The sequence below is a fragment of the Mus pahari genome, chromosome 14, assembly GCF_900095145.1.
Source record: "Mus pahari chromosome 14, PAHARI_EIJ_v1.1, whole genome shotgun sequence".
Taxonomy (NCBI): Eukaryota; Metazoa; Chordata; class Mammalia; order Rodentia; family Muridae; genus Mus; species Mus pahari.
The window spans coordinates 35,033,182-35,060,456 of record NC_034603.1 but is presented as its reverse complement, the minus strand read 5'-3'; the positions used below and the strand labels follow the sequence as shown (position 1 = coordinate 35,060,456).

At 42.4% G+C, this 27,275-nt stretch overlaps 1 protein-coding gene across 1 annotated transcript; it reads right to left on the bottom strand.

Moving 5' to 3' along the window:
• Positions 1–206: 206 nt before the first annotated feature.
• Positions 207–26,554, bottom strand: LOC110331068 (myosin-2). Its single transcript, XM_029545995.1, has 39 exons — positions 26,488–26,554; positions 24,418–24,640; positions 24,190–24,333; positions 22,446–22,602; positions 21,382–21,409; positions 21,185–21,299; positions 20,983–21,075; positions 20,393–20,456; positions 20,175–20,273; positions 19,277–19,380; positions 18,680–18,818; positions 18,236–18,354; positions 17,997–18,146; positions 16,712–16,882; positions 16,313–16,622; positions 15,611–15,690; positions 14,090–14,177; positions 13,886–14,003; positions 12,421–12,544; positions 12,198–12,334; positions 10,924–11,179; positions 9,229–9,471; positions 8,938–9,114; positions 8,709–8,854; positions 8,537–8,627; positions 8,068–8,457; positions 7,287–7,413; positions 6,236–6,354; positions 5,911–6,107; positions 5,115–5,298; positions 4,869–5,034; positions 4,654–4,778; positions 4,190–4,498; positions 3,902–4,105; positions 3,236–3,361; positions 2,987–3,157; positions 2,799–2,903; positions 2,611–2,706; positions 207–488 (listed from the first exon to the last, which is right to left on the bottom strand). The coding sequence occupies exons 2-39, from the start codon at positions 24,619–24,621 to the stop codon at positions 336–338; spliced, it is 5,829 nt and encodes a 1,942-aa protein (XP_029401855.1). The 5' UTR covers positions 24,622–24,640; positions 26,488–26,554; the 3' UTR covers positions 207–335.
• Positions 26,555–27,275: the final 721 nt, after the last annotated feature.

The window sequence follows — 27,275 nt, the reverse complement described above, 5'->3', positions numbered from 1 at the left end:
CAATATGAAGATACCAGGAACAACTAGGAAGAAATAGAAATGACTTCCAGAGTTCTTGGTAAATGACACCTTTATCAACTTAAACCATCCCAATGAACCAAAGATACTTGAGAAGATGTGTGTTTCTGAGTTGTAATTATCACTGAGATATTTCAAACTTTGACACTGCTTTAGGAAGGGGACAAAAGACAGGGCCAACCCAAGGCGATCGCTTGCAAAGGAACTTGGACTCTTTATTTCCTTACAACAGGATGGAATAAGATCACACAGGGGTAATGACCAAAGGCTTCACATTTTGTGCCTCGCTTCAGTCACTCCACAGCATCGGGACTGCCTTACTCTTCGCTTATGATTTTGGTGTGAACCTCGCGACTCTTCACCCGCAGCTTGTTGACCTGGGACTCGGCGATGTCAGCCCGCTCCTCGGCTTCCTCCAGCTCGTGCTGGATCTTGCGGAACTTGGATAGATTTGTGTTGGATTGCTCCTCCTGAGAATAAGAATGGAATTCTGTTAAACCTGTGCTGGGATCTTTCTAAGCTCTGTAGACCGGCAGAAACCGCGCTTGGTATGCATAGAGAAGTAAAATCTTACCCTTTCCAAGATTCTTGCTTACCACTGAAACTGTCTTATGATTAGGGACTGGTGTCTCAAAATTGTCACATCACAAATTTTGCAAACAAAATGTCGTTTTGGAAGAATCTTATTTGACTGTGTCTGTGTGTGTGTGTGTGTATGTATGTATGCATGCATGTAGGTATGCATTTGTGTATGCAGACCCTCTTGATGAACAGAAGAGGGTGCTGGAGTGCCTGGAGCTACAGTTGAATGTTGTTGTTAGCTGCCTGGAGTGGGTGCTGGGAACCAAACGCAGATCCTCTGAAGAGGCACAGTACTCTTAATGGCTGAACCATCTCTCCATCCCCAACAACCAGATTATCTGAATGGATATATGCCATGAATAAAGCAAAAGGAGAAAAAAAAAAGACCAAAGAAGCAAGAATATTAAAAAGGGGGGGGGCAGGTGGTTAATGCTTGCTTTTAGGTGATGACAGTTAACTGTCATCATAGTAAGCATGTCATCATAGTAAGCATGATTTCATAATCATATAAAACATGAAAATGTCCATTGAATTTGATCATAGATTATTTTGATGTAAAATGATTATTTCCTCCACTTTTGATGTAACAATTGTATTGACAGATTCTCGAATAAGACATCTTCACCTTGTAGGATTTAAGCCTATCTCCTCACTGATAGACAAGCCCTTGGGATAAGTAAGGGTTCCAGTGTTTAGCAGTGTGTCCCTGCCGTGACTGCAGTCCTGGGTAAGGCTGCCCTCACTTCTTTCCCCTGCCCTCCCTTGGACCCGTTTTGGTATGAGGGCTATGCGAGCTTTGTAACGTGAATTGGAAGGCTTTGCCTCTTTCCCATGCTCTTGAACTGCTTGCATAGCTGGGGATTATCTGTTCCTTGAAATTTTGACAGACCTATCTGGACCTGGGTCCTTTTCAACAGTAATCCTGAAGTAAGTTTTTAGCCCAGCTTGGTAACTCACATCCTCCTGGGAAAAACAAAAGATCAGAGTCTTTGTGACTTCAGCTCTTTGAACTGCTTTACACATTACACTAAAAACACTGCTCTACGTGCAAGGCCTGTCTCCCTTTATATTCCTTTGGTGCTATTTGTCTGTCTCTAATTTTTTTCATTAAACTAGCTATATTATATTTGCTTCATTAATTCTCCTGAAGTTATCAGGTATTACTAAAATGTCATGTTACAAAATAATATTCTGTAACTGATTCATTTCTTTTCTTGCTTCCTTGCATTATGGGTATTAATTTCTAAATTAGATATAAATGTATTCATTTATTTTTAATTTTGATTCATACTAAAAAGCCTCTAAAGCCATTGGCTTACAGGCATTATTAATCCTCTAAACAATTTTGGCTGCATTCCATATACCTGTAAAAGTCACACCTTCCTTTTATTACTGTTTATAATAAATAACAATCTGCTAATCACACTTTTCCAGTTTCCATTTTAGCCTGAGTTATTTTTTTACATTTATTCTATATTTTATGTGTGCAGATATTTTGTCTGGATGTATGTCTGCGAACCACTTGTTTGACTGGTACCTATGGAGGGCAAAAGAGAGTGTCAGATATCTGGACCTGGAGGCATAGATGGTTGTGGATGCTGGGAATTGAACTCAGGTCCCTGGGGAAGAGTAGCCAGCATTCTTAACTGCTGAGCCATCTCCCCAGTGCCCAAGAGTTATTTTTAAGTTTGCTTGTTAACAGCTAGGTGTCTGGGGATTTCTGCTTATGTATCTTATCTCTGTATTACTTTGTCCTGCCACAGCCTGGAAGGACCGCCTGAATAATCTCCGCTTTTAATTCTTTTTGCGGTTTCTTTGTAAGCTGAGATTTCCCCTGAAAAGCAGGCTATTGATACTAGAGACAATATGTGAGAAGCAATAAGATGTACAAAGCTCTGATGTACAGAATCTGTAGAATAGTTTCTTTACTAACTGTGGTAACACAGTGAATTATTTAGTAGCTTTTCCCAATTCAAGGACTTGACTGTTCTCCATCCTAAAGATACTCACAGCCTCCTCAGCTTGTCTCTTGTAAGATTTCACTTTTGCCTGGAGTTTATCCACCAAATCCTGAAGCCTGAGAATATTTTTTCGGTCTTCTTCTGTCTGCAAGATTATAAGAACCATAGGGCACGCTATCACTGTGAGTGTCTCATATGCAGCTGGAGGTGGCTTAGCTGCGAAGGACCACTGCCTACCTGGTAAGTAAGCTCCTTCACTCGCCTCTCGTGTTTGCGCAGGCCTTTGACGGCCTCCACATTCCGCTTCTGCTCACTCTCCACCTCACCCTCCAGTTCACGCACCTACAAAAAGGAAGGCTCTGAAGAAATATGGTCCAATGCAGCATTGGAAACCTACAGACATGTACAAACACAGGGACACCCACCCTGGCCTCCAGTTTCTGGATCTGCTTCTTGCCGCCCTTCAGCGCCAGCTGCTCAGCCTCGTCCAGACGCAGCTGCAGGTCCTTCACCGTCTGCTCCATGTTCTTCTTCATCCGCTCCAGGTGGGCGCTGGTGTCCTGCTCCTTCTTCAGCTCCTCCGCCATCATGGCGGCCTTATTAGGAAAACAAGAAAGCTCTTGAAATCAGTAGTTCCCACTGCTCACTGAGTGCAGAAATGTGACTCTACTCACGTCAGTGATGGCTTTCTTGGCCTTCTCTTCTGCATTGCGGGCTTCCTGGACGATGTCTTCCATCTCTCCCTGGATTTGGGAAATGTCTGTCTCCAGCTTCTTCTTGGTGTTGATGAGGCTCGTGTTCTGGTTAGAAATGAGTGTTACACTTTTTTATGCTATCAAAGTACTTAGTAGTAGTTATTTCTTGAAAATCATAAGATAAAAATTTGTAAGTAAAAAAATTTTTCTCAACATTTAAGAATTTTGTTATATATCACAATTATGAAGGGAAAAATTAGAGATGCTGAGAGTCAGCACTTTGACATGCATTAGAAGTGAAATAGCTTTATGATTTCATAGTTTTCATTTACCAGACTGTCCATGCACATAAATAAAATTGCAACAGATGTTTGTAGCATGACATTTCTTCACAATAAAAATGTCAGTGTTGACAATAAAAATGACTAGATATACTGACACAGTAGAGTGTTGGTCACCCACAAAATGGTCTTGAAGAGAATCAAAAACAATTGCTAACATAAAACAGTGAGAGATTTCTCATTCAGAAACCCAGTAGAAAATGGCAAAAGTCAAAATCTGGCTGTTATGTTAAAAAAGTACAAGCTGTTATGTTCTGAGATGCTTAAGCATTTACTGCCGGGAGGTGTTTGTGCAAAAGCCCACCTGGGTGTGGAGGAGCTGCACGCGCTCACTGGCATCCAGCAGCTCCTGCTCTGCAATCTTCCTGCTCCTCTCAGTCTGCTCCAGCGTGGCCCGCAGCTCCTCGATCTCAGCCTGCAGCAGGTTGGCCCTGCGCTCCACCATGGCCAGCTGCTCCTTCAGGTCCTCCTGGCCCCGGAGAGCATCGTCCAGGTGCAGCTGAGTGTCCTGTGTAATGAACCATCATTGAGACACTGTATCCACAGGCCGGGTCACACCGCTCATCTGGGACCACCTCTTGGTGCCACCTACCTTGAGGATGCCTTGTGTGTTCCTGTAGTTTCTCAGGGCCTCGGCAGCCATGCGGTTGGAGTGGTTCAGCTGGATTTCCATCTCGTTCAGGTCTCCCTCCATCTTCTTCTTGATTCTGATGGCGTCGTTCCTGCTCCTGATCTCGGCGTCCAGGGTACTCTGCATGGACTCCACGACCCTAATGTGGTTTCTCTTCAGCTGGTCGATTTCCTCGTCCTTCTCCGCAATCTTCCTGTCAATCTCAGACTTGACTTGGTTCAGCTCCAGCTGGATGCGCAGGATCTTTCCCTCCTCGTGCTCCAGAGATGCCTTAAGGACATCGAGAGGCGACATTAGCAAAGAAGGAACAAGCATGCTGCAGTGTTACTACACACAGATGACTGTGTGCTGTGCCTGTTTCCATGCCCTGTAGGTGGACTTAATTCTTGCTCTATAAGTTGGTTAACCATGCATGCAGCCTGTACCTCTGCTTCTTCTAGAGCAGCCTGAAGTTCACACTTCTCTTGTTCGACTTGTTTCTTTATTTTCTCCAGTTCGTGGATGCGCTTTCCTCCTTCTGCAATCTGTTCCGTGAGGTCAGAAATCTCCTCTGTCAATAGGGTGAAAAAAAGTTAAGGGCGAGGTCAAAGCATGGCATAGAAGAGCAAGCATTCTTCCTAGGCATGAGAAAGGGCCTTACGCTGTAAGTTCTTATTCTCTCGCTTCAGGGTTTCTAGCTGATCCAGCGACTCCTCGTAGGCATTCTTCATCTTGAAGAGCTCAGTGCCCAGGGAGCGGGCCTCCTTCTGAGATGCCTCCAGCTCAGCGTGGGTTTCCTCATACTTCTGCTTCCACTCTGCCAGGATCTGGGAAAACGAGAGCAGTGAGCTGCTGTGGGTGATGGAGAAAGGTGTGCCAAGCAGAGCGAGGATGCAGCGGGAATCACCTTGTCGAAGTTTCTCTGCTTCTTGTCCAGGGCAGCACAGGCTGCATTGGTCCTCTCCACATCCAGCATGAGGTCCTCCACCTCATTCTGCAGCCGCTGCTTTGTCTTCTCCAGGGAAGCACACTTGGCATTCACAGCTTCTACGTGCTCCTCAGCCGCCTGCAAACGCTGTGCTAGCTTCTTCCTTGAAGATTACATAAAGTTTTAGGAAGAAGAAACCGTATTAAAGATATGAACTATCACCACATTGAAGAGTATCGAAAACTTCATATTGATATTATTCATTCACTCAACAAGATTCACTAGCGTCCTCTTAGAACTAGACGTCATGAATACACAGAGCTGAACAAGACGAATGTTGCCTGCTTCATGAAGTTCAGACAAGTGAGAGAAATCAACAAAAGTCAAGTCTGAAGTTGCTTAAGAACACCCTTCACATATGAATGCAGTGAAGAGTAATAAAATGCGGTGATTTGTGGGTGAGAACTCTAGCTATTTAGGAAAGGTCTTGCTAAGAAGACAGAGTGAACTAGTGGGAGATCAACAAGAACTATTGTGTGCAGATGGAGCAGCCAGTGCAGAGGTAGCAATGAGCTTGGGACATTTGGCAAAGAGCAGCAGGCTCTAGAATTAACAATTAGTTGTTACCTTAACTGGATTTTAAGTCAGCAGGTCAGGGATATGTTCATTTTATTTGGGGGTTATTATGATAGTGTAGAAGACAGAAGCTAGTGCACAATGATGTGGCATGGATATGTAAAGTTTTCTGCACATCCTTTCCCAAATGTGCACATACTTGGCCTCCTCCAGCTCCTCCGTGCGCTGGATGGCATCCGTCTCATATTTCGTCCTCCACTGGGCCACCTCGCTGTTGGCCTTGGACAGCGCCCTCTGCAGCTCAGCCTTAGATTCCTGTTCCTCCTCGTACTGTTCCCTCAGCAGGTCACAGTCATGGCGGGAGGACTGAAGGGCGTGGGCCAGCGCGTTCTTGGCCTAAGGAGATGTTCACACCTTCATTGTACTAGATATTTACTTAGTCCCCTTAACAATGGTGGAACTGGCTCTTTCCAGAGTCAACTTGTGAAACAAACTACATCCATCAGTCTTAGATTAATAATCACCTTTACTTCCTCTTCGAGCTGCCTCTTTAACTCCTCAATCTGTTGAGTGAAGGCTTGCTTCCCCCTTGATAACTGAGATACCAGTGCTTCCTTCTCATCAAGCTGCCTGGAAAATTCACCTGGGAAACAGAAGAAACAGTGCTACTGTTCTCTAAGTAAAGAACAAACTCTGAAACCCATTTTAGAAGCAAATTTAACTCTCAGCACCCCAAATTGAGAGTTCAGATGATTAAATTGTCTAAAATTGTCTACTGACAATTTCGAGCTCTTGTGCAAAAATCTCTACGTTTTCTAATAAAGCTTGCATATCAACCCAGAGGAATAAATACAGTGTACATCCCTTTTTCTCTCCTCGTAGTAAAATCTTATTTATATGACATTATGCAAAATCTAGTGTTGACTGTCAAAATGAGGATCTAAAAGGTCTGCTTCCACAGATGTGTGTGTGTGTGTGTGTGTGTGTGTGTGTGTGTGTATGTGTGTGATTGCTACAGTATTCGTGTGAAAGGCGACAACTCTTTGGAGTTCTCTTCTCCCACTTTCTATGGCTTCTAGAGTTTGAACTCAGCACTGCAGGCTTGTGAGGTGTTGCCCAGTGAGTCATCTTGAGGACTCTCCAGGGACATTTGAAAGATGGGCCTGTGCCTTGCCTCATTCAGAGATTTAGTTCACACTGGCATAAACAAGAGGACCCGAAGGGCTGGGGGCACAACTTCAAGCAGACTATTCGCTTAGCATGTGAGAGGCCCTGAGTTTCATCCCCTGTGCTGCAAAATTGGAGATGGCAACAACAAAAGATGTGAGCTGAGACAGAAACCCTGGGATCACGCTGGAATGTCTCCTGATTCCAGAACCTCCTCTGTGGATAAATCCTCAAGGCCTTTCTGGATCAGAGCTTGCACTAGTCATGACTTGGACGTAGGCTGAGCCTCGGCCTTCTGGTGAATCACCGGTGTTCTTAGTCGCTTATATTAGATGCTCACATCAGCAGCTCATTTATTCTTAACTACCTCATCTCTATGCTCAGACAGCATTGAAGAGGGAGGATTACCGGATTCGGTCTGCAGGCGTCCTCTCTGGGTTGTCAGGTCGTTGATCAGGCGCTGCTGTTCCTCCTCCTTTGACTTCAGCTCGCTCACCTGGTCCTCCAGGGTGCGGCACATCTTCTCGAGGTTTCCCTGAGAAAGGGAGAGAGAGAGACAGAGACAGAGACAGAGACAGACAGAGAGACAGAGACAGAGAGAGAGAGGGAGGGCAAGAGAGATGGAGAGAGAGAGAGATGACAAAGCTCAGAGAGAATGAATAGCCTTTGCTGCAGCTAGTTTTCCTACAAAGGAAAACATACTTCTTCAAACAAATAAATCAAATTATCCTATGTTTAATATAATCTAGATGATGTCTTCCCTTTTACTGAAGAGAAATTATGAAGCTGGATGCTATAGTAATGAAAATTTGAAGATCAGACTCTGATTTTATGATTCTGTAAGAATTATATGATCTATTCTCTACGAAATTAAAAATGCTTCACTCCTTTGACATGTGCTAGAACATTGTCATACAATACAAAATATGAGCAACCCTAATTTGAAGAGCACAGGTGACTGCGTTATGTCACTTATCAAGTGACATCAATAAGGAGTGATGGACTCCTGTGCTTGGCTTCTTTGAATCCCATGTCTTCATATGTAAAATGGAAATACTAAAAAATAGTATCATTTCTCTGGTCACCTTTCTGTACTCCTGAAAATGACTTAATGTCTAGAAAGTGCCCTGTGCAAACTGATGTATCCATATGGATTAGTGTCATTAATATCCATTTTTCAAACATGTACCTTGGCCTTAGACACTGTCTCTACATTACTGGCAAGATCATCAATCTCCATCTTCATCTCGCTCTTCTCCTTCTCCAGCTTCTGCTTCACCCGCTGCAGGTTGTCGATCTGCTCCCCGAGCTCAGCCACGCTGTCCGCGTGCTTCTTCCTCAGGGTGGCTGCTGTGGCTTCATGCTGCAGCGTGGCCTCCTCCAGGTCCCTGCGCATTTTCTGGAACTCGGCCTCTCTCTTCTTGTTCATCTCGATCTGGGCTGAAGTGGCCCCGCCAGCTTCTTCCAGCCTCTCGCTGATCTCCTCCAGTTCCCGGGAGAGGTCTGAGCGCTGCTTCTCTGCTTTGGCCCTGGAGGCCCTCTCTGCCTCAATTTCCTCCTCCAGCTCCTCAATGCGGGCCTGGGGGTGGTGGAAAAGACCAACTCAGCTTCTTGGGTCTTTTCATGACGAATTAGACAGATAGAAGCCATGGACTTACCTGCAACTCCTTGATCTTCTTCTGCAACTGAATGCCGATGGCCTGCTCATCCTCGATCTTGCTCTGCAGGTTGCTCATTTCAAACTCTTTCCTTAAAGAAAAGAAACACAGTGTAGAAATTCCATTTGTGACCAACTGGAAGCAAAGCCCTGAGCTGTTCTTTACTGCTTACTTTTTGAGCCTTTCATCAAGCTGCTGTTTCTCATTTTCAATGTCCATGATGGACTCCTGGGCTAACTTCAAGTCGCCCTCAAGTTTTCTCTTGGCTCTTTCTAGGTCCATGCGAAGTTTCTTTTCTTGCTCCAAGGACCCTTCAAGCTAGATTAATGTAGTGTTTGAGTCAGAAGAAATGTATCATCTCCTTTAGAAGGAAATCATTCCCTTGGTAATGCACAACTTACATCATCCACTTGCTGTTCCAGCTTGATTTTGGCTTTGGTCAGGGTGTTGACTTTGTCCTCCTCTGCCTGCAGGTCATCCAGGGTCTGCTGGTGGGCCTCCTGGAGGGCCTTCTTCTCCTTGGTCAGCTTGGCGATGGTTTCGTCCAGGCCTGCCATCTCCTCTGTCAGGTTTTTCACCTTGGGAAGCAAACGTGCTTTGCATTAAACGTTAGGTCTTAATAGCTTTGGTTTTATGTCTTACTTCTTCATTAAAATCAGTCATAAGCTTCCCTTGCAGCAGACATCTCATACCTTGTTCTCTGTGGCATGCTTCTCCTTCTCAACCTTGGCCAGTGTCAGCTCAAGGTCATCTATGTCCTTCTTCAGCTCTGAGCACTCGTCCTCCAGTTTCCTCTTCTTGGCCGTGAGCTCTGCGTTGATCTCCTCCTCGTCCTCGGCTCTCTCGGTCACCTCTTTGATTTTGGCCTCGAGCTGGATTTTGGTTTTGATCAGCTGGTCGCATCGTTCCTCTGCATCAGCCAAGCCTTCAGCTTCCTGGAGTTGGCAATATAATCAAAATTAGGGAGAAAGAATAAAATATATTGTCATAGTAAGAGTTTAGCCTTCTTGAGTTGGTCTACTGAGTTTCTTACTTTTGTTTATTTCATAAACCACCTACTATGTACAATGCTATTTGCCTATGGGGGGGGGAACAAACTATGTTGTTTTCTCTCCTTTATGACAATGTGTTTTGTAATAGATTAGAACACCCATCTCTCAAAGGTTGCCATTAATTTAAAACATAACTCATAATATTGGAAAATCAAATGCATTGGTTCCCTGATGCATTCATGAAATTAGTTTTCAAGCTGACCCTTGTGAAATGGGCAGGAATGAAGTGTGTAGAAATCATCTTACAGGGAAAACAGCAGGAGGCAGATGGAGGTGCATTTGTTCAAGGAAACTGCAAGATGCTACAGGTGCTGAAATATTATTCTCTGTGGTACTGGAGGATGGTTTTCCTTTACAAATGATGTATATAGATATATGATATACTTATGCAGATGATATATATGATACACTTTTACATATGATATCTATATACATATATATGCTTATGATCCTCTGCCACCATCCTTTGAATGCCTAAGAGACTGCGGTGTGTCCCATGTCATAAATTCACCTGAGTGAATAGGATCTGAGGAGAATAGGAAGTAATAATTGGGTGCAGATTTGAAGGAAGCAGAAAGAAGTCCCCTTCTGTGAGTCTGAAGGAGTTTATCATACTGCCCCAACTTAACAGCAGAGACCAATCTTATAAGAATATACATATGTATATACATATATATTACCAAGTCAGTTTAACCCAAATGAAAGCTAGTCCTGTAAATTATATTTCCAGGTCAATGGAAGGATTTCTAAGATGGTTGGCCCAGAAGTAAGTAATTAGTAAGTTTGATGGAATAAAAACTGGGAGAAGGCTCAGAAGCTAAGACAGAGTTGTGGGTGTGGTACAAAAGGCCACTGTCCATGGAGATGGAAGAAATAACAGGCATGGATTTTTTAGATCAATAACTAACAATAATTCAGTGCAATCTGGTATAGAACATCATCACCCATCTGCTGTCTCTGTGGTAACGTGAAGCCAACGGATGTCAAGATGTTGTTCAAGGACATTTGAAAGGAAAAATCTCTCCACATCATCTTTCTCTTACTACATTATTTGGGTTGTGTTAATCACTTTTGAGGACGATCTTCAAGCTGAAAAGAAGTCACAATTCCTGTCGACTACTGAAATTGGGCAGACTGGAAGAATACAGACAGTTCTACCTCATTGTCATGTTTCGTGGGTGTTTAATGAGCAGTGAGAGAAATGTGTCCAGTTGGTGTCTTTAACCCTCCCTGTACAATGAGTGTCCCCTTGTCAATGATACATCTCACTTATCATGACCAGAGCACCAGCATTTCATCTTGATTAGTGATACCCAATGTATAGCCCCAGCTTACAGCCTGAACTTGGAGTTGCAAGTCATTTTTTTCTTTCAACAGAGACACCATCTTTTCTTCAAGTTCCTTCCTCTTTGCCTCTGACTTGGCAAGGTCATCTTTGGTTTTCTGGAACTCCTCCTTCATGGTGGCCATCTCCTTCTCGGTCTCTGCGCTCTTCAGCAGGGGCTTGATCTTGAAGAAGAGTTTCATCCAGGGCCAGTGCTTGACGTTCATGAAGGCGCGGATGTTGTACTGGATGCAGAAGATGGACTCCCTGAAATGAGGTGGTTGCTAATTAGATACAGTGGATGATGAAGTAAGTGTAAATTTCAGGAGTGAGGGTCAGAGCTTCGGTCCCCTTCCATGCCACCCTATTCTCTATTTGCAGTCAACCTTGCAGATCAGAAAAGTTATATTTCATGGTGATGCTCAAGGACTTTTAACCACTAACTTCTCTATACCATTGTGTCTCAACCTTGGACATGGTTGAGATCATCTAAAGAGCTTGTTGAAAATACTGACTCTGTATGAATGTCATGTTCTAATTTATAATGTTACATTTGCCCTAATCTAGGTTATTTAAAAATTATTGACTATCATATATAGGTAGTTAGCTACTCAAATATAGCATAGTGACAGTGGTTAGAAAAAATAAGCATAACTTCAAGTGATAAAAGTTGTATTGTGCAACCTGTTTGGGTGTGCATACAAACTTGTTCATGTGTGTTGATGCACATATGGCCATGTGTAACACACTTCTCATTTCTGGTCCCCAGACATCAGGCTCTGTCACGTATTAGTTCTTCAACTAGATTACCAGGAAGTTAACTCCCTTGATAACATTGTAGTATCCTATTTTGGAAAGATCTTCACAAATACCCTATTTTAAATTATGATAGTTCAATAATAGAAATAATTCAACTGAAGAAATAGTTTTATATACTATATAAAGCCATTTTTTGAAATTGCTATACATTGTAAGGTCCTCCGTTTAGTGATATATCTAATAAAACCTCGTCAGAAATAAACAAAAGGACAAAATTTTATCTCTGCCTACTCACTGGTGTATTTTTCAGTGTTAGATAAAAAACAATCCATGCCTGATGCTTCTCCAGTTTTCATCCAGACACAGGATATAGTCCATGGTGACAGAACTCAGGTTCTCCCACTTTCCTACAGAAGTCTATTTATCCCTTCTTACTTTAATCTTATCAGAACCAAGTCCTAACTGTTGGCTACCTTGAGTGTATTTTTAAAGACACAAGATGTGAATAAACTATGAATTTTTATACCTTCTCTCCACCATCTTCTGGTACTCCACTCTTGCCAAGAAGCCTCTGCACATAGCCTGGGTCCGGGTAATAAGCTGGGCCAACTTATCATCTCTCATCTCCTCTAGGAGCCCCAGAAGACCAGCTTTGAAAAAGACCTGTGTGCAGGCAATGTTGCAGATCAGAAACTTCACACAAAGCTTAAAGGACAGAAAAACATTAAGCTGGATTTCGGGAGGATTACCTTGGTGTGACCAAACTTATACTGAGTGTGGTCAATGTCAATGGAGCCCAGGAGCTTCTCAGAAGCCTTCTTGCTGTCGATGTACTGACCCTCAGGGATGGCACTTGCGTTTAACACTTTGTATCTGTTAAAGTAAGTATAGTTTGTAAAGATTTTATTTACAAACAGTAGCCAAACTCTAAATGAGTTATTTTAAAAATCAAAGATTTTTAAGAATTATTATTCTTTGTTCACAGAGGAACATTATTTGCATGTTTTCAACCTATTTGCTATATATTTTCATGCCATTGTAGCTTCCTTTATATTTACAGTCTTTTTGTTTTTTTGACAAGGTACATACATATAGCTACGGCTGTCCTAGTCGTCCTCAATATGTAGACTAGACTGGCCTCAAAGTCACAGAGACCCACCACTTCTGCCTCTGGAGTGCATGACCCCACTCTTCCTGTTCTTTTCTTTTTTTTAATTAGACTCTGTCCTCAAGGAAGGATCACATGATCTTGTTCACATTTAAGAGTAGAAGATCTATGCAATATAATATGCTATCATGGCTTGATAAATTTGCTTTAAAAATCTGCTTTTTAAATGAATTAATATAGGTGCACTATTAATTAATGTTAATTAATTAAATTAATTAATTAGTATGGATTAATTAATTAGAAAATAATCCATGAATTTAAGAAGGAAAAAGGGAGGTGGAGCATGGGAGGAACTAGAGGGAGGAAAGAGAATAGGGAAGTGGTATGATTATATTTTAATAATAAAAAATAAGTTAAGGAATATAATAGATGATATTTTAGATGTGGGGAATTATCCTAATGACCTCAGAGCAAACCTTGGGTGCCCTTGGGTCTTAAGCACCGCTACTCCCTGTCAACTTAAGCAGCTCTAGACTTAAAGCAGACCGGTGTCCTGTAGCTGCCACTGAGAAGTCATTCTTGACTCTCTAGATCAGCTTATCAGGGAGTTGTAACTAAGGAATTGTCACTGTGACAGGTCCTCTCTTATTCTGGGGAACTGGGAAAGCAACCTGCAAGAGAAAACTGAAATCAAGCAGAACACAAAGGTGACCTATTTGTAGCTCTACGTGCAATGTGCCACCCCAGTGACCTATTAGTTTTGTCTTTAAGCAAATAATTTGATTTCTCTGAACCCTACTTCATTTGTCCAGAAAATGGGGTCATACTACTTCTCATCTCAACTACGTGATGGTGGGGGTTAAATGAGATCGAGTAGTGAAAAGGATAGCTCTCCTAATTACTGACACCAGAGAATGTATCTGTGAACCTCGGTAAATCCAGTGGAAATTTTGCATATAGCACTTAACATGTAGTATCTTTTTAAAGTCTTCACTCCTTTTATGACTAATCAAATAGAGGCATGTTTTTCACTAAATCGTTTTGCTTACATCCAACCTGCTTACACTAAACATCAAAGACAGATAGATCATAATGAGAAGGCTGACCTCTGCTTGAAGTCTGCATAGAGGATCCTGCTGGGGAACCCCTTCCTGCAGATGCGGATGCCCTCCAGCACCCCGTTACACCTCAGCTGGTGCAGGACCAGTTCATGCTCCATGGCACCTGCAAATGTATGTTTATCTCTCAGCGGAATACAACACAGGAGACGTGGCAGCCATGCTCTGTGCTGTCACGCTCGAGACTCTTACCAGGAGTCTTGGTTTCATTGGGGATGATGCACCTCACGAAATGAGGATGGGTGCTCCTGAGGTTGGTCATCAGCTTGTTCAAATTCTCCTGTAAGAGCAGAGGACTTTGGTCAGAATAGCATGAGAGGAAAGAGCAATTGGTGAGGTCTGTAAAATAACTCGGTGGCGTGTGTGTGTGTGTGTGTGTGTGTGTGTGTGTGTGTGTGTATGCGCGCGCATGCATGCGTGCACATGCACACCACTCCTGTACAGCTTTAGGCCATCCTTGGGTATCAGTCCTTGAGTATCTTCCGCCTTGTGGTTGAGACAGGGTCGCCCACTGGATTAGAACTTTGGCCACAGCTTGCTATCCTGGGATCTTTCGAAGCTCCATTTATCTCTGCCTCCCGTCTCACCATTGGTGGGGTTATAGGAGCACACCACCATGCCAGGATTTTTTATGTGAGTCCTGAGAATCTAAACTCAGACCCTCACACTTGCAAAACAAGTACTTTACTGACTAAGATACCAGCCTTGGCCCAGGAGAAGCAGTTCTCATTAAAAAAAAAAAAAAAAAAAAAAGACTTTTCTTGCTTCTGCTGGGCTGTAGCCTCTTTCTCAGTCCATCTGTCTGCATTCTTGTTGGTAGGAGGGATGGATGTGTGTGGGGAAGCCTGATGAACATGATTACCTACTAGATCAGTAGCTCTCAGCCTGTGGGTTGCAAGCCTTTTGGGGTTTACATATCAGATATTTACATTATGGTTCACAACAGCAGCACGACTACAATAGCAACAAAAATAATGTTGTGGTTGGGGGTCGCCACGACATGAGGAACTGTATTAAAGGGTCTCAGCATTAGGAAGGTTGAGAACCACTGCATTACACAATGCCTCTATCTTTTACTATGCTCTACTTCTTCAATAAGGAGATGCAATCATGTACCATGTTTGAACCTTGGATGCTTTTTTACAGCTCCATCTATAACGTATTAAGTTTATAACTTGGTGTTGACAACTGAATGGATCAGTAGCAACAATAGTATATTAGCTTGATTGTAGGTTAGTTGCTAGCTTACATTAATCTTTCTCTTTGTTTGGATGTTGGCTTGGTTGGGTTTAGTTTGGGCTTGCTGTCATTGGAATATTCTCAAAAATGTATCCCAGGCTGTTTTGAAATCTTCAAACCTCCTGCTTCTGCCTCCTAGGGATTACAGGATTGCAACACCACAACTTCCAGGTCCCTTAGTCTTACTGATATTTTCTTAATACTTCTGTACATGGCTTTGGGTTGTCACCTGACTAGTTTATGAATGGTGGGTCATTGTGTTCTGTAAGGTTTCCCAGGAGGTTCCCTTCGCCTTATGGCAATTTAGCATGGGAAGTGGGATAAGATAGTGTCTGGGTGATTTAAATTTCTCCCACTACAAATCAATCAAAGTTGTAAAGGTCAACCCTTTTCTAGAATCTTCTGGAAAATGTGATCTCATACTTCTAGAGCCAAATTCCTAAAGCAATTTGGGGTGTTACAGTTTGTTCTTACTCTGAACAGGGCAGACACGGTCTGAAAGGAGGACCCCTTCTTCTTGGCACCTTTCTTGGCAGCTCCACCGCTACTTGCCTCTGAAGAAGGAAAAGAATAACGTTGTTCAGAGACAGTCAGTGGGCTCTCTCTTGTCACAGAAATCACAGTGATTTCTGTGCTCTTGATGCTCAAGTCAAACTTCCCTCCATCCTAGAAACTTCCTCCTACCCCACTGGCCCTCTTGAAACCTTATTTTTAACTAAGTTTACACCCACTTCTTTTCTGTGGTTCGTTATCTATATGGAGTTGATATAAACAGCAGTCATCTAACCATGAGGAGACGAGCCTTCCAACACTGAGACTTGGCACACAGTGACTTAAAAATATCAGCAGCAGAAGTTAATGCTGGAGGCAGAGTTTGGCCACTATATTGTCTGTAATATCCCCCAGACGCTTCACATTCAGTCGTGTGGGAAAAAGAGGAGAGAATTTCAGAAGCCCAGGCCCTTTTGGGGTTGAGAGCCTCAAAGTTCCTTTCTGGCCATTGTGATAAGGTCTCTTTCAGTAGAGAGGTGAACCACAAATTTCTATCCACAGCATAGCCTACTACTCAAGGAATCAGGGTTTGGCATGTCACCCTTCTGTCTAGGATATCTCCTTAGCCTTGACCTAATAGCTCAATTGTAATAACTACAGAGAGTTAAGGTTTGGAAGCCTAACCTGCTTCAGCAGTTTGAGCCCCAGAAAAGAGGTAAGCCAGAGTTTTCACTGAAGACTTCTGGTACAGCCCCACCACGGTCTCATTCAGGGGGTCCTTGTTCTTGTCCAGCCAGCCAGTGATGTTGTAATCCACGGTGCCCGCATAGTGGATGAGGGAGAAGTGGGCTTCAGCTTTGCCTTTGACCACCTTAGGCTTCTGGAAGTTGGCAGACTTTCCAAGATGCTGCTCATACAGCTTGTTCTTGAAGGAGGTGTCTGTCGCCTTGGGGAACATACACTCCTCTTCCAGGATGGAGAAGATGCCCATTGGCTGGATTGAAGGTGAGGCCAAGTGGCTGAGTAAATAAGAGCGGGAAGTTCATGGGAAGGGGCCACAGACAAATGGAGTGGGGTGGATACCTTCTCGATGAGCTCGATGCAGGCCGCCAGGTCCATCCCAAAGTCGATGAAGGTCCACTCGATGCCTTCCTTCTTGTACTCTTCCTGCTCCAGCACGAACATGTGGTGGTTGAAAAACTGTTGCAGTTTCTCGTTGGTGAAGTTGATGCACAGCTGTTCCAGGCTGTTGAACTGAATAAATACATGTGCTTATTTCTCTCTAAAATTAATTGAACATTTTATTTAAAGTAACTTACAGATGAGTGTCAACATCATTGGTCAGACGAGTCTTTTTTTTCTTTTTCTTTTCTTTCTTTCTTTTTTCTTTTCTTTCTTTTTTTTTTCCATACAAAACAGAAAAGTATGGAAGGTTTGAGGTATGTAGAAGTCCCTGTTTGTTGCCATTTTATAGAATGTCTTAAATCAGCACTAATACTCTTTGCTTGAATTTGCTTAAATTCATACATTTTTTTTCCTTGAGTTTCTACTTAATCTCCTTCTACATTCCAGTTGCCCCCATGGCTTCCAGAGGCCTCATCCAAATCCTCAATCCATAAAAAGTTGGTTCAGAGCTTTTATTGCAGGAATATCATTATGGTGGGAATTTCAAGTGACTAGTAATTATTCTTTAGTGTGAAATGGGAACAATAAACAGGACACAAAAGATCGCTAAGATAAAAGAGTGCACATTTATAGCTCTAGAAACCCTACCAAAATGTCAAATGAACTAGACATACTTAGTAGAATTATGTGCTTTTCCTTGCTTTTCTATATTTTCTGTTAAAGCCGAGTTTTATTGTAATAATCAAAAGAGAACATAAACTTTTAAAAAGCTCTGAGCAGGGAAATGTATCTCATGATCAAATAGAAAATTTTATTTCATGATATTACATTAACAAGCATTAAAAGTTAATTGCATTTAATTAATGATGATTCTAAATTATTAAGCCTTTTACAGACTTTATTATCTCCCTAAGTATTTCTCAGTGAATTCTGCACTGTATATTCTGAGCATATTAGATGTTACTAAGTTCTGCTATGCTACTTAATATCAGCTTCCTTTGCACCATGGGATTTTTAGAACCTTTTCCTTTTCACAAGCTAACTCCCTCTATCCTGCAGTGAATTGAAAGGTCTTCCTTACGTAGGTTGTTTGTCATTTAACACAGGAAATGACTAGTAGGTGCCAAGAAAATCTCCTTTGTATCTTCATGTAACAAACAGTGGCAAGGAAGTTCCCCAAGACTCCTTCTTAGTAATACAGTCATAGATATAAAGGTGTTCCATCAATCAGTTTGCAACTCACATCAAAGATCTCAAAGCCAGCGATGTCCAAGACCCCGATGAAGTACTGCCGGGGCTGCTTGGTGTCCAGTTGCTGGTTGATGCGGGTGACCATCCACAGGAACATCTTCTCATACATGGCCTTGGCCAGGGCACCCACCGCATTGGTCACCTTGAAAGATGAAGATAGAACTCTCAACATTACATGAGGAAGGTTCAATGCTTTGATCCCTTTATGATGGTTATTAATTTCAAGCTTACCTGCTCGACAGTCTGGCCTTTGGTGACGTACTCGTTGCCGACCTTGACCCTGGGGTAGCAGAGGGCTTTGAGCAGGTCAGCAGAGTTCAGACCCTGAAGATAGGCCGCCTTGTCAGCAACTAAAAGAAAGCATAGAAACAATGGTATCAGGGTGCAAAGAAACCCATTTTCTTAAAAAAACAAAAACAACAACAACAACTTTATCTTCACGCATGTTGTGCAGAGTTTTCACTATACTTTTAATAGTCTCGCCTATGCTCTTACCGAGTTCAAGACCTTGACAACCCCAAATTATGTTTGTGCTTTACATAGCATATTATTTAAGTGCTCTATAGAGCTCAGATCTGAAATGTGAGTTTGCCTTCTTAGGAAAACTCAGAAGAACATGTTAAGAATGTGAGCTTCAAATGAAGCACGACGTCAGGTGGAAGACGCAGCCGGTACCTTCGGTGCCATCTGGCTCAGCCTGCTCCTCCCGCTGCTTCTGCTTGAACTTCATGTTCCCATAATGCATCACAGCTCCCGTGAGCTTATAAATGGAGACCTTTTCATCATTCGTAAAGCCCAAAATGTCGATAGCACTCTGCCAACAAAATCAAGATGAGAACTGTTAGATTATAACCTGCTACTTACAGCTCATGTTCCCATTCCTCACTAGCTAGTCAGGCTGAGGAAATTACACCAGAACTACTGGAGGGAAGGAGGTTCTTTAGCAGGGGCGTGAGAAGGATTGTAGCAATGAAGTTATAGTTTTTTTTGTTTCTCACACGTCAAAAAGAAGCTTAGGAGAAACCATTGTAAACCTCAGACACTTATTAATTTTGAAAAGTCGCACCTCAGTTTCATCAAGACCTCTGCAAACTCTGAGGTGGTGGAATCTTAATAGCCTGTGGAGGGACAGCGTCTGAGCCCGGGGAACCAGTGTTTTCTTAACATCCTCCACTCTCTGCTATTTTTCTGGAGGCTCTGAATAGTTATCTTAGTGAACCATATCTCCGACCCTGTGCAGTCATCCTAAACATCGCTCTGTGTTCTACTTACATCCGTGGCCATCAGTTCTTCCTGGTCATCAATGCTGGCCACACTGATCTCCCCCTGGCTGACAAACGGGTAATCATATGGGTTTGTGGTGATCAGCAGCATCTCTAAGTACATGGAAGAGAGCAAGGATGAACATAGTCCATGTCTTCGTCAAAGCAAGAGGCTTCCAGACCGATGCTAAGGTAACTACTTGATACGTGGGTGAAAGACTGATGGACACTAATTACCTTGAAGATGACAGCATGGTGTTCCCTGTCATTAACTATTTTTTAAACATCACCATGATCATAACAAATGCCAAGCATGTATGAAACTTTCAAAGAATGACGGAAAGTTTATATCATATAGTCTTTATTTTAGTGGCTATTTAAATCAGAAATGGAACCAAATTGAAGCCTTAAAGGGGAAAGAATATGATGAAGTAAAATTTGCCTATCTCTAGTGTCAAACACTATGCAATCTACCACAACACCGTGCAGCCATATTAATATGGATGAAACCATGACATACTCAGTACATTTATATAAATTATAAAAGTGTGACCATTACTCCAACTGGGTAAATTGTATGCATTTATCATCATGTAACAATATACCCATTGAAGGTGAATGGGATGTTTATGTGGGTGTTCAGAATGGTTACTTCATAGTAGAAATTGGAGCTAGTTTTTCACTTTCCTTTGATTTCTTAAGAATCTTTATAATAAACAAATATGAATTTCAACAAACTTACAAAGATTTCCCTCAATTACTCCTGAAAAGCTTCTTTCATTTTCCATTTAAAAAAAAAAAAAGCTTGACAAAATTCAGACATGGTGCGTCAGATTGGGCAATGCCCTGGCTGGGGTGGTGACTAGCGTGGGGTGGTGACTTTGGAGAGGAATTATGGCATCCCTTACCAATCAGCTCTGGCTTCTTGTTGGATGTAATCTGATAGAATATATGGTAGCTTCTTTCCGCCTTAAGCTGGAAGGTGACTCGGGACTTCTCTAGCAGATCTGGAAGAAAGCAGATCGCAAGCAGGAAAACTGTGAAAGCTGACAGGGTGCGGAGGCCTGACTGTCAGACAGCTTTCGCAGTCCTGAGAACAGAGTGGCGCTGGAGGGGAAACACTCACAGGTCTCGATGTCAGCGGACGCCAGTTTCCCCGTAGTGCCAAAGTGGATCCTGATGAATTTACCCTTGAAAGGAAAACTAATATGTCTACTTGGTTTTCAAGAATATCAAATCATTGAAAATGCTCAAAAACATTTGGAACAATACTGCTTTAATTTTAAACCAAGCCAGAGACTATTTATAACCGAAATAAAATACCTATCTTCTGTTTTACAAGTAGAAGGATTTTATCTTGGATTTAAGAATTTATGAATATAAATATATGAGGTGATGCTGTGTTAATTAGTTTGGATTAATTATCCCACGATGTATAAATATATTAAAGCATCCCATTGTGTCCCATAAATATATGCAGTTATTATTAATTAAAAATAAAGATAAAGTATTTTGCAGTAGTAGTAGTAATGATAATAAAATCAAATAATCCAGAAAGGAGTCACATGTTCTTCTGGCCAGAGGTTTTTGATCTTCAAAATAAGCCAAAGAAAACCACAGTAGAATATAATGTGAACAAAGATTCAAAGACTACATCAGAGACTTTCCACGACTTTGGCCAATGGACAGTGCCATCACAGTGTACAAGAGACTCACAAAGCGAGACGAGTTGTCGTTCCTCACAGTTTTGGCGTTCCCAAAGGCCTCCAGCAGGGGGTTGGCGCTGATGATTTGATCCTCCAGGGTCCCCTGCAAGGGAAAGATCAGACCTTGCTTATCAGGCTCAGGGATTTCTTGCTAGGAACCCCCCCACACACACACACACACAAAGTCTGGACTCTGTGACAATCACCCTCACCTGCATTTTGCCAGAAGTCACCTCCTCCTTCTTCTTGTCCCCAGTGACTGCAATTGTTGCAAAGTACTGGATGACACGCTTCGTGTTCACAGTCTTCCCAGCCCCGGATTCTCCGCTGTTAAATCAAAACAATCAGAGGCGGCCCCACACCTTGCAGCTTCCATAGCCATGAAAAGAAAGCATCAAACCCTACTTACGTGATCAGGATTGACTGATTCTCCCGGTCTGCAAAGAGAAATTGCAAGCACTTAATGTTGTTTCAAACCCACTTGTAAATGGCTAGAAAGGAATCAGGGCATGAGATTTCTATTTCTCTGTTTAGCAGCCTTAGCGCCTAGTGCACAATGACCTAATATCTTCCCTCTCTTCTCTCCCCATAGTTGGTGCACATACACCCATTTAAACCAAATACAGCCACTCACATCTTCCCAGAACATTCCATTCAAGGGGTAAAATCCTATGATGAAGAAATGGCCTGAAAGCCTTGGTAGAAGGGAGACTACACTGTGTTTTCCTGAGACGTAAGACTTTCTTTCTAATATTTTACCGCTAAATCAGTATCTAAACTAGACTTGGCTTGCCCATCCCATTTTAATGACAATTTAAATCAGTAACACATCCAGGGTGGGCAAAAGGACAAATACATGCTAGGACATTGGAAACATTTTGATGCATGAGGAATCGTAAAGGGTGGGAAGGCGAAAGTGTTGACAGTACACGTGGCTTCGTCATACTTTTAAGGAAAAGCAAGAGCTGTGATGCCTTTCTCAGCCTAAAGAATTCTCCAAGCCATTTCCAAGTACATAAGATCAACCTAGCTAAGCAAAACACCATAGAGGTAGTGTCACAGTATAATGTCCTAGTAGCAGAGATGCCTTAAAATCTCACTGGTTGGTTTTGGCAAAGGCAGCATCCTGTGTACTGTTGATCATAATCTCTGATTATAAGGAGAAAACCGCAAAAGCAAAGTTTGTTCTCCTGCCTTTTGCCATACATGAACAGTCTGTATGTGTGGCAGTGTCTATGTGTGCACATGTATATCTGCACACGGATGCTTGCCTGTTTATGTTCATAAGTCTCACTGCAAGTAATCTTTGTTGACCTCTAAACATTAGAGAGCTCATTGGTCATCCTGTATTATCTCACACAAGTCCCTGTGGGAGGGGATTCTCTCGAGGGAAAAGGTGCAATTGATTCGAGGCTTTCTTTACAGGTCTTCAGGGAAAAGTTTAGGCACATAGAAAATAGCCAAGCCACTTACCTGTTAGCATGAATTGGTAGGCATTGTCAGAGATGGAGAAGATGTGGGGTGGGGCCTCCTGGCGCTTTTTGCCTCGGTAGGCTGCCACCACCTCGGGGTTGTACACTGGCAGCCATTTGTAAGGGTTGACAGTGACACAGAAGAGGCCTGAGTAGGTCTGTATAAATAAAGAGAGAATGACTATCCGAAGGTCCTTCTTGTCTGTGCAACTCACTTGGTTGGATTTTAAGAAAAAGAAGGACTCTTGTGAGTACATTTCTCCTGGGCATCAGCATGAAAACTGATTGGTTAGCAGGCAGCAACATCAGTTGAGGGCAATGACCAGTTCAGAGTTCCTACTGCTTCCCTTGGAACTTGTCATGGTTTTCCCACAGCAAGAGCACCAACACCATGTCTATCTATTTGTTTTAAAATGTGGACTATGAGAGATTTTTTTATTGTTGTTGTTTGAAAGGAACAAGAATATATTTTCTTTGCAGAATTGAGACACTTGGAATTTATAAGAACATAAATTTGAACATAAATGTATTCAACAGTGAGAGAAGGATGGGGACTTTGGAATATCTTAAGACAACATGATAAAAGCCTTTCAAAAGTGAGTAGGACAGTGTGTAGATATGGCAGTACTGGGAAACACTGTGAAGTATTTTTAGTTATACAGCGACAAAGAACAAATAAATGCATAATGATTAAACACAGGAATTTAAAAGTTGTCTGTCAACTGGTTAAGGACTGTCACTAACCAATTAAAGTGGTTATGGAGCATAAACATCTGGTATACCCCATGTGGGTATTGGCCAGCTGAATATCAGTACTAGCTAAACTGTATAAAAATATGAATATAAGATATATTACATTCAGATGTTTATTGGATACATATTATATTCTAGCATCCTGCAAGGATGTCAGACTAAAACATAAATAAGAAAGAGTCCTTTGAGAAATTTCCAGTCGGCACAGTAGATGGGGAAGTTAACACGGATAACCAGGAAATACATAGTGTGAATGCAGGGGTGGGAAGAGCGGAGCAGAATACTCAAGGCTGCCTGGGGATGCTGGAAAGATGCCACAGATGAAAGGAACCAAATCACAGAGCTCCTGGTATTATTGTGTGGGGAGATATAATCCCTAAAGATGAAATTAAACCCCTAAAAATTCGATTTTTAAATATTTCAGAGTGTTTATCTTTTCTTCATTGACAAAATTCTGCAACAGCAACTGACAGAGAAGGGAAGGGAGAAGGGAGGGGAGGGGAAGAAATGAGAAGGGAGGGGAGGGAAAGAGATGGGAAGGGAGAGGAAGGGAAGGAAAGGCGTTAGCATGGTTAATCTGCAGAACTGTGATAAAGCCTGTGGCCAGATGGACAATGGCCTTCCCTTGGGAGAGAAGACAATATGTGCCTAACAGTTTCTTTCTTTCTTTCTTTCTTTTTCTTTTTTTTTTTTTTTTTTTTTTTTTTTTTTTTTTACAGGGTTTCTCTGTATAGCCCTGGCTGTCCTGGAACTCACTTTGTAGACCAGGCTGGCCTCGAACTCAGAAATCCGCCTACCTCTGCCTCCCAAGTGCTGGGATTAAAGGCATGTGCCACCACGCCCGGCGCAACAGTTTCAATAATGAACCTTTTAATAACTAGTAATTCTGCTCGTGACTTCTAGTGACTGAGAGATACTTAGGACACATTGGTGTCTCGGCTTTTAGGGCACATGGTGATGACACTAAAGACTCCCCGCTGTGGGTCACTCACGTAGATCATCCAGGCTGCGTAACGCTCTTTGAGGTTGTACAGCACAGCGGGCTCGTGCAGGTGCGTCATCATGGCCATGTCCTCGATCTTGTCATACTTGGGAGGGTTCATGGGGAATACCTGGTCTTCTTTTACAGTCAGGGTCTGGTAAACAGGAAAGATAACTATTGGTGTCAAGTCAGTGAGTGACTAACCTAACAGGTACACCATGGTGGGCTCCCTACGCACCGCTCCTGCTTCCGTTTTCACAGTCACTTTCCCTGCATCTTTGCTCTGAATGGTTCCTTTGACAAAGGATTCTTTGGGCTCCGCCACAAAGACAGATGTTTTGGCATCAAAAGGCCTATTCTGGGCCTCGATTCGCTCCTTTTCAGACTTCCGGAGGTAAGGAGCAGCCTCCCCGAAAACGGCCATCTCGGCGTCGGAGCTCATGGCTGCTGAAGTCGCAGACCTAAAGGGGATTAAAAACAATTCATACAGTCTGCAGTGCCTGGTATAACAGCAGATCTTTGTACAGTTATCACTATTTGACTTGTATGAGTATCTTCTCTGTATGTATGTACATTCACGTACTGTGGTGTGTACTGTGTGCATGCCTGGTGCCTAAAGAAGCCAGAAAAGAGTATCAGATCCCTTGGAACTGGAGTTACAGGTGGTTGTGAAGTGTCATGTGGGTGCTAGGAATCGAACTCTGCAATAGCAACAATTACTTTTAACCACTGAGTCATTTCTCCAGCTCCAAATAGCCAATCTTTATAGCGCAGTGGTTCTCAAACTGTAAGTTGCTACCAATTTGGGGGGAGGGGAGAATCAAAAGACCTTTTCAAAAGGGTCACCTGAGCCCATCAGAAAACACAAGTATTTGCATTATGATTCATAACAAAATTACAGTTATGAAGTAGCAATGAAATCATTCTGTCATTGGGGTCACCACAACATGAGGGACTGTATTACAGGGTAGCAACATTAGGAAGGTTGAGAACCACTGTTACGGTGTCTCCTGCAGGGGCCCCAGTTGCAAATTACACTAGGCAATTCTACTACTACCAGGCTACAGTTGCTTAAGCAGACATCACAAGATCAGAAGTGCAAAAGGTTGCAGTGATGTGTGCTTAGGATTAGACATCCAGTATCTCCCATCCTCTGAGACTGGCATCCTAGTTGGAAAACTAGGTTATAGGTAGAGTGATGTTGCCAAGGATTGTGTGACCTTGGGTAAGTCTCTTGATCATGTTGAACCTCATCTTTAACTCCATCTTTAGGGCAGGGATGAGAGTACTAGCTTTTTTCACTTTGAAGCCCTTGGGATAGGATGATATTTGGAAAAATGTTTAAAAAGACTACTAAGTAATTGGAACAGGTTCAGGATATTATTTGCATAGAAAATGTCATTTATTTTAATGTCACACATCTTTCTGGCCATATAAAGTAAGACCACTTTATTTCCATGTTTATATTTGGCCAAATTTACCCAAAGCAGTTTTGGAAGAATTTTAATTGTGTTTCTGTTTGTCACCCCACCCCCCACCCCCTTTTTAAAGTTGGATGCTGGGTAAAGTTATTCCAGCATGATGTCTTTGCACACTAAACAGAGCTAAACTCATGACAGAGACAACCCACACCCATGCTCATCTTTGTGCTTCTACGTGGCAGGGCTCCCAGAGGTCTAAGCTTCCTTGTACAGAAAGGGAAACCTGGCAGCTTGTTCCACACTGCTTCAAGGTACAGGTGGCAGAACAGTACAAGGTGGGGAAGTTATCCAGTACAGTCACTGCAGGATCAAGTGCTTGAAACGCCTTTAAATCTTCTCTCCCCATCTCCCTCTACGGAGATGCAGCATGCAGTAGTAATGGGGCTGCTGAATTCCTCATTTTCATATTTAAGAAATTCACTATGTTTTGGTTTTATGAGATGACTTTCTACAGGCATACATGAAGTTTAAAAGATCCACTGTTCTAAATACTTCCTTTCTTTTTTGTTAGAGATCTTATTTACTAGATGAATTCTATTGGCTTTTCTACCAAAGAGATTTTAGCAGGGATTTTTTTTCTTGCAGAGACAAGACAAACAAACAAACAAAAAAACAAAAACAAAAATAAAAAAAACCCAACGTTTTAGAATTGACTTTGCTCACATGGCAGAGATAAAAAAATCCTCCTTCCCTCCCTAACCCCTTTCCTTAAACGCAGTTGTTAGTGTTTCCTGAGACAGGCACTTTCTCAGAGGATGCTAAGTGACATAGAGCCATCCCAGAGATTCTCCATCACACCTCCAGGGACTGGTTAGTCCAACCCTTACCTTATTGGCAAACGAGAAGGCGCAGCTGGGAAGTAATAGGGTCCTGTATGAGAAAAGAGCAAGGCACTTGATTAGTAGAGAAATAAATCCCACTCGCTAGGCAAAGTTGAAGGCACCGGGATTCACAAACATGAAAACGAGGGGAGCTGCAGCCCGGGCGGTGGCCAGTGTCCTGCTCCCACCTACCTTGGAGCTTTTTAAAGCAGGACGAGTCAGCCTCGTTCGGGACTCTTTTATATGGCTAGCTATGGAAACAATGCGACTGCCTCTTCTTTCTTAAGTCAAAAGGAATTGTCTGGCAAAAACCCTCTTGGCAATCGAGCGTCTCTGCATAATTCTCATTCATATTAAGAATGGTTGGATATAATTAGAAATATTTTTCTTATTGAGTATGTGGGTAAATCTCCTATGGATAATTTGAGAAGATGATCTGAAAGGAAGATTCGGGCTGGTGGATAAAGACAGTGGCCAGCCAGCAGGATACCTGGCTGCCATTGGAACGTCTTTTTGGCGTCGCCAGGCATACCGTTCAGAGCCTTGCATCACTCTCGAATATTTCTCCTATTAAACGATATAAATAAAATACACTTATTTTAATTTTACAAGGCTTAATTTTCACCTGTTAATCCTCTTTCTCCAACCCAGTAAAATTAAGTTGCATGCCTTCAACAATTGAAGCACAGAGAAAATCTTCTCTTTGTTTTCCTAACATTCCCAGAATTTCCTGGCTTTATTTAAAAAAAAAAAAAAATTAACAACTGCTTTGGCCAAGCTGTTTCTCTGTATAG

Coding starts and splice junctions, on each gene's coding strand:
- LOC110331068 (XM_029545995.1), bottom strand. CDS start 24,621: ATGAGCTCCGACGCCGAGATGGCCGTTTTCGGGGAGGCTGCTCCTTAC. Junction 5,035..5,114: donor AGCAGAGAAACTTCGACAAG/GTGATTCCCGCT, acceptor TCGTTTTCCCAG/ATCCTGGCAGAGTGGAAGCA. Junction 489..2,610: donor AGAGACAAGCTGAGGAGGCT/GTGAGTATCTTT, acceptor TCTTATTCTCAG/GAGGAGCAATCCAACACAAA.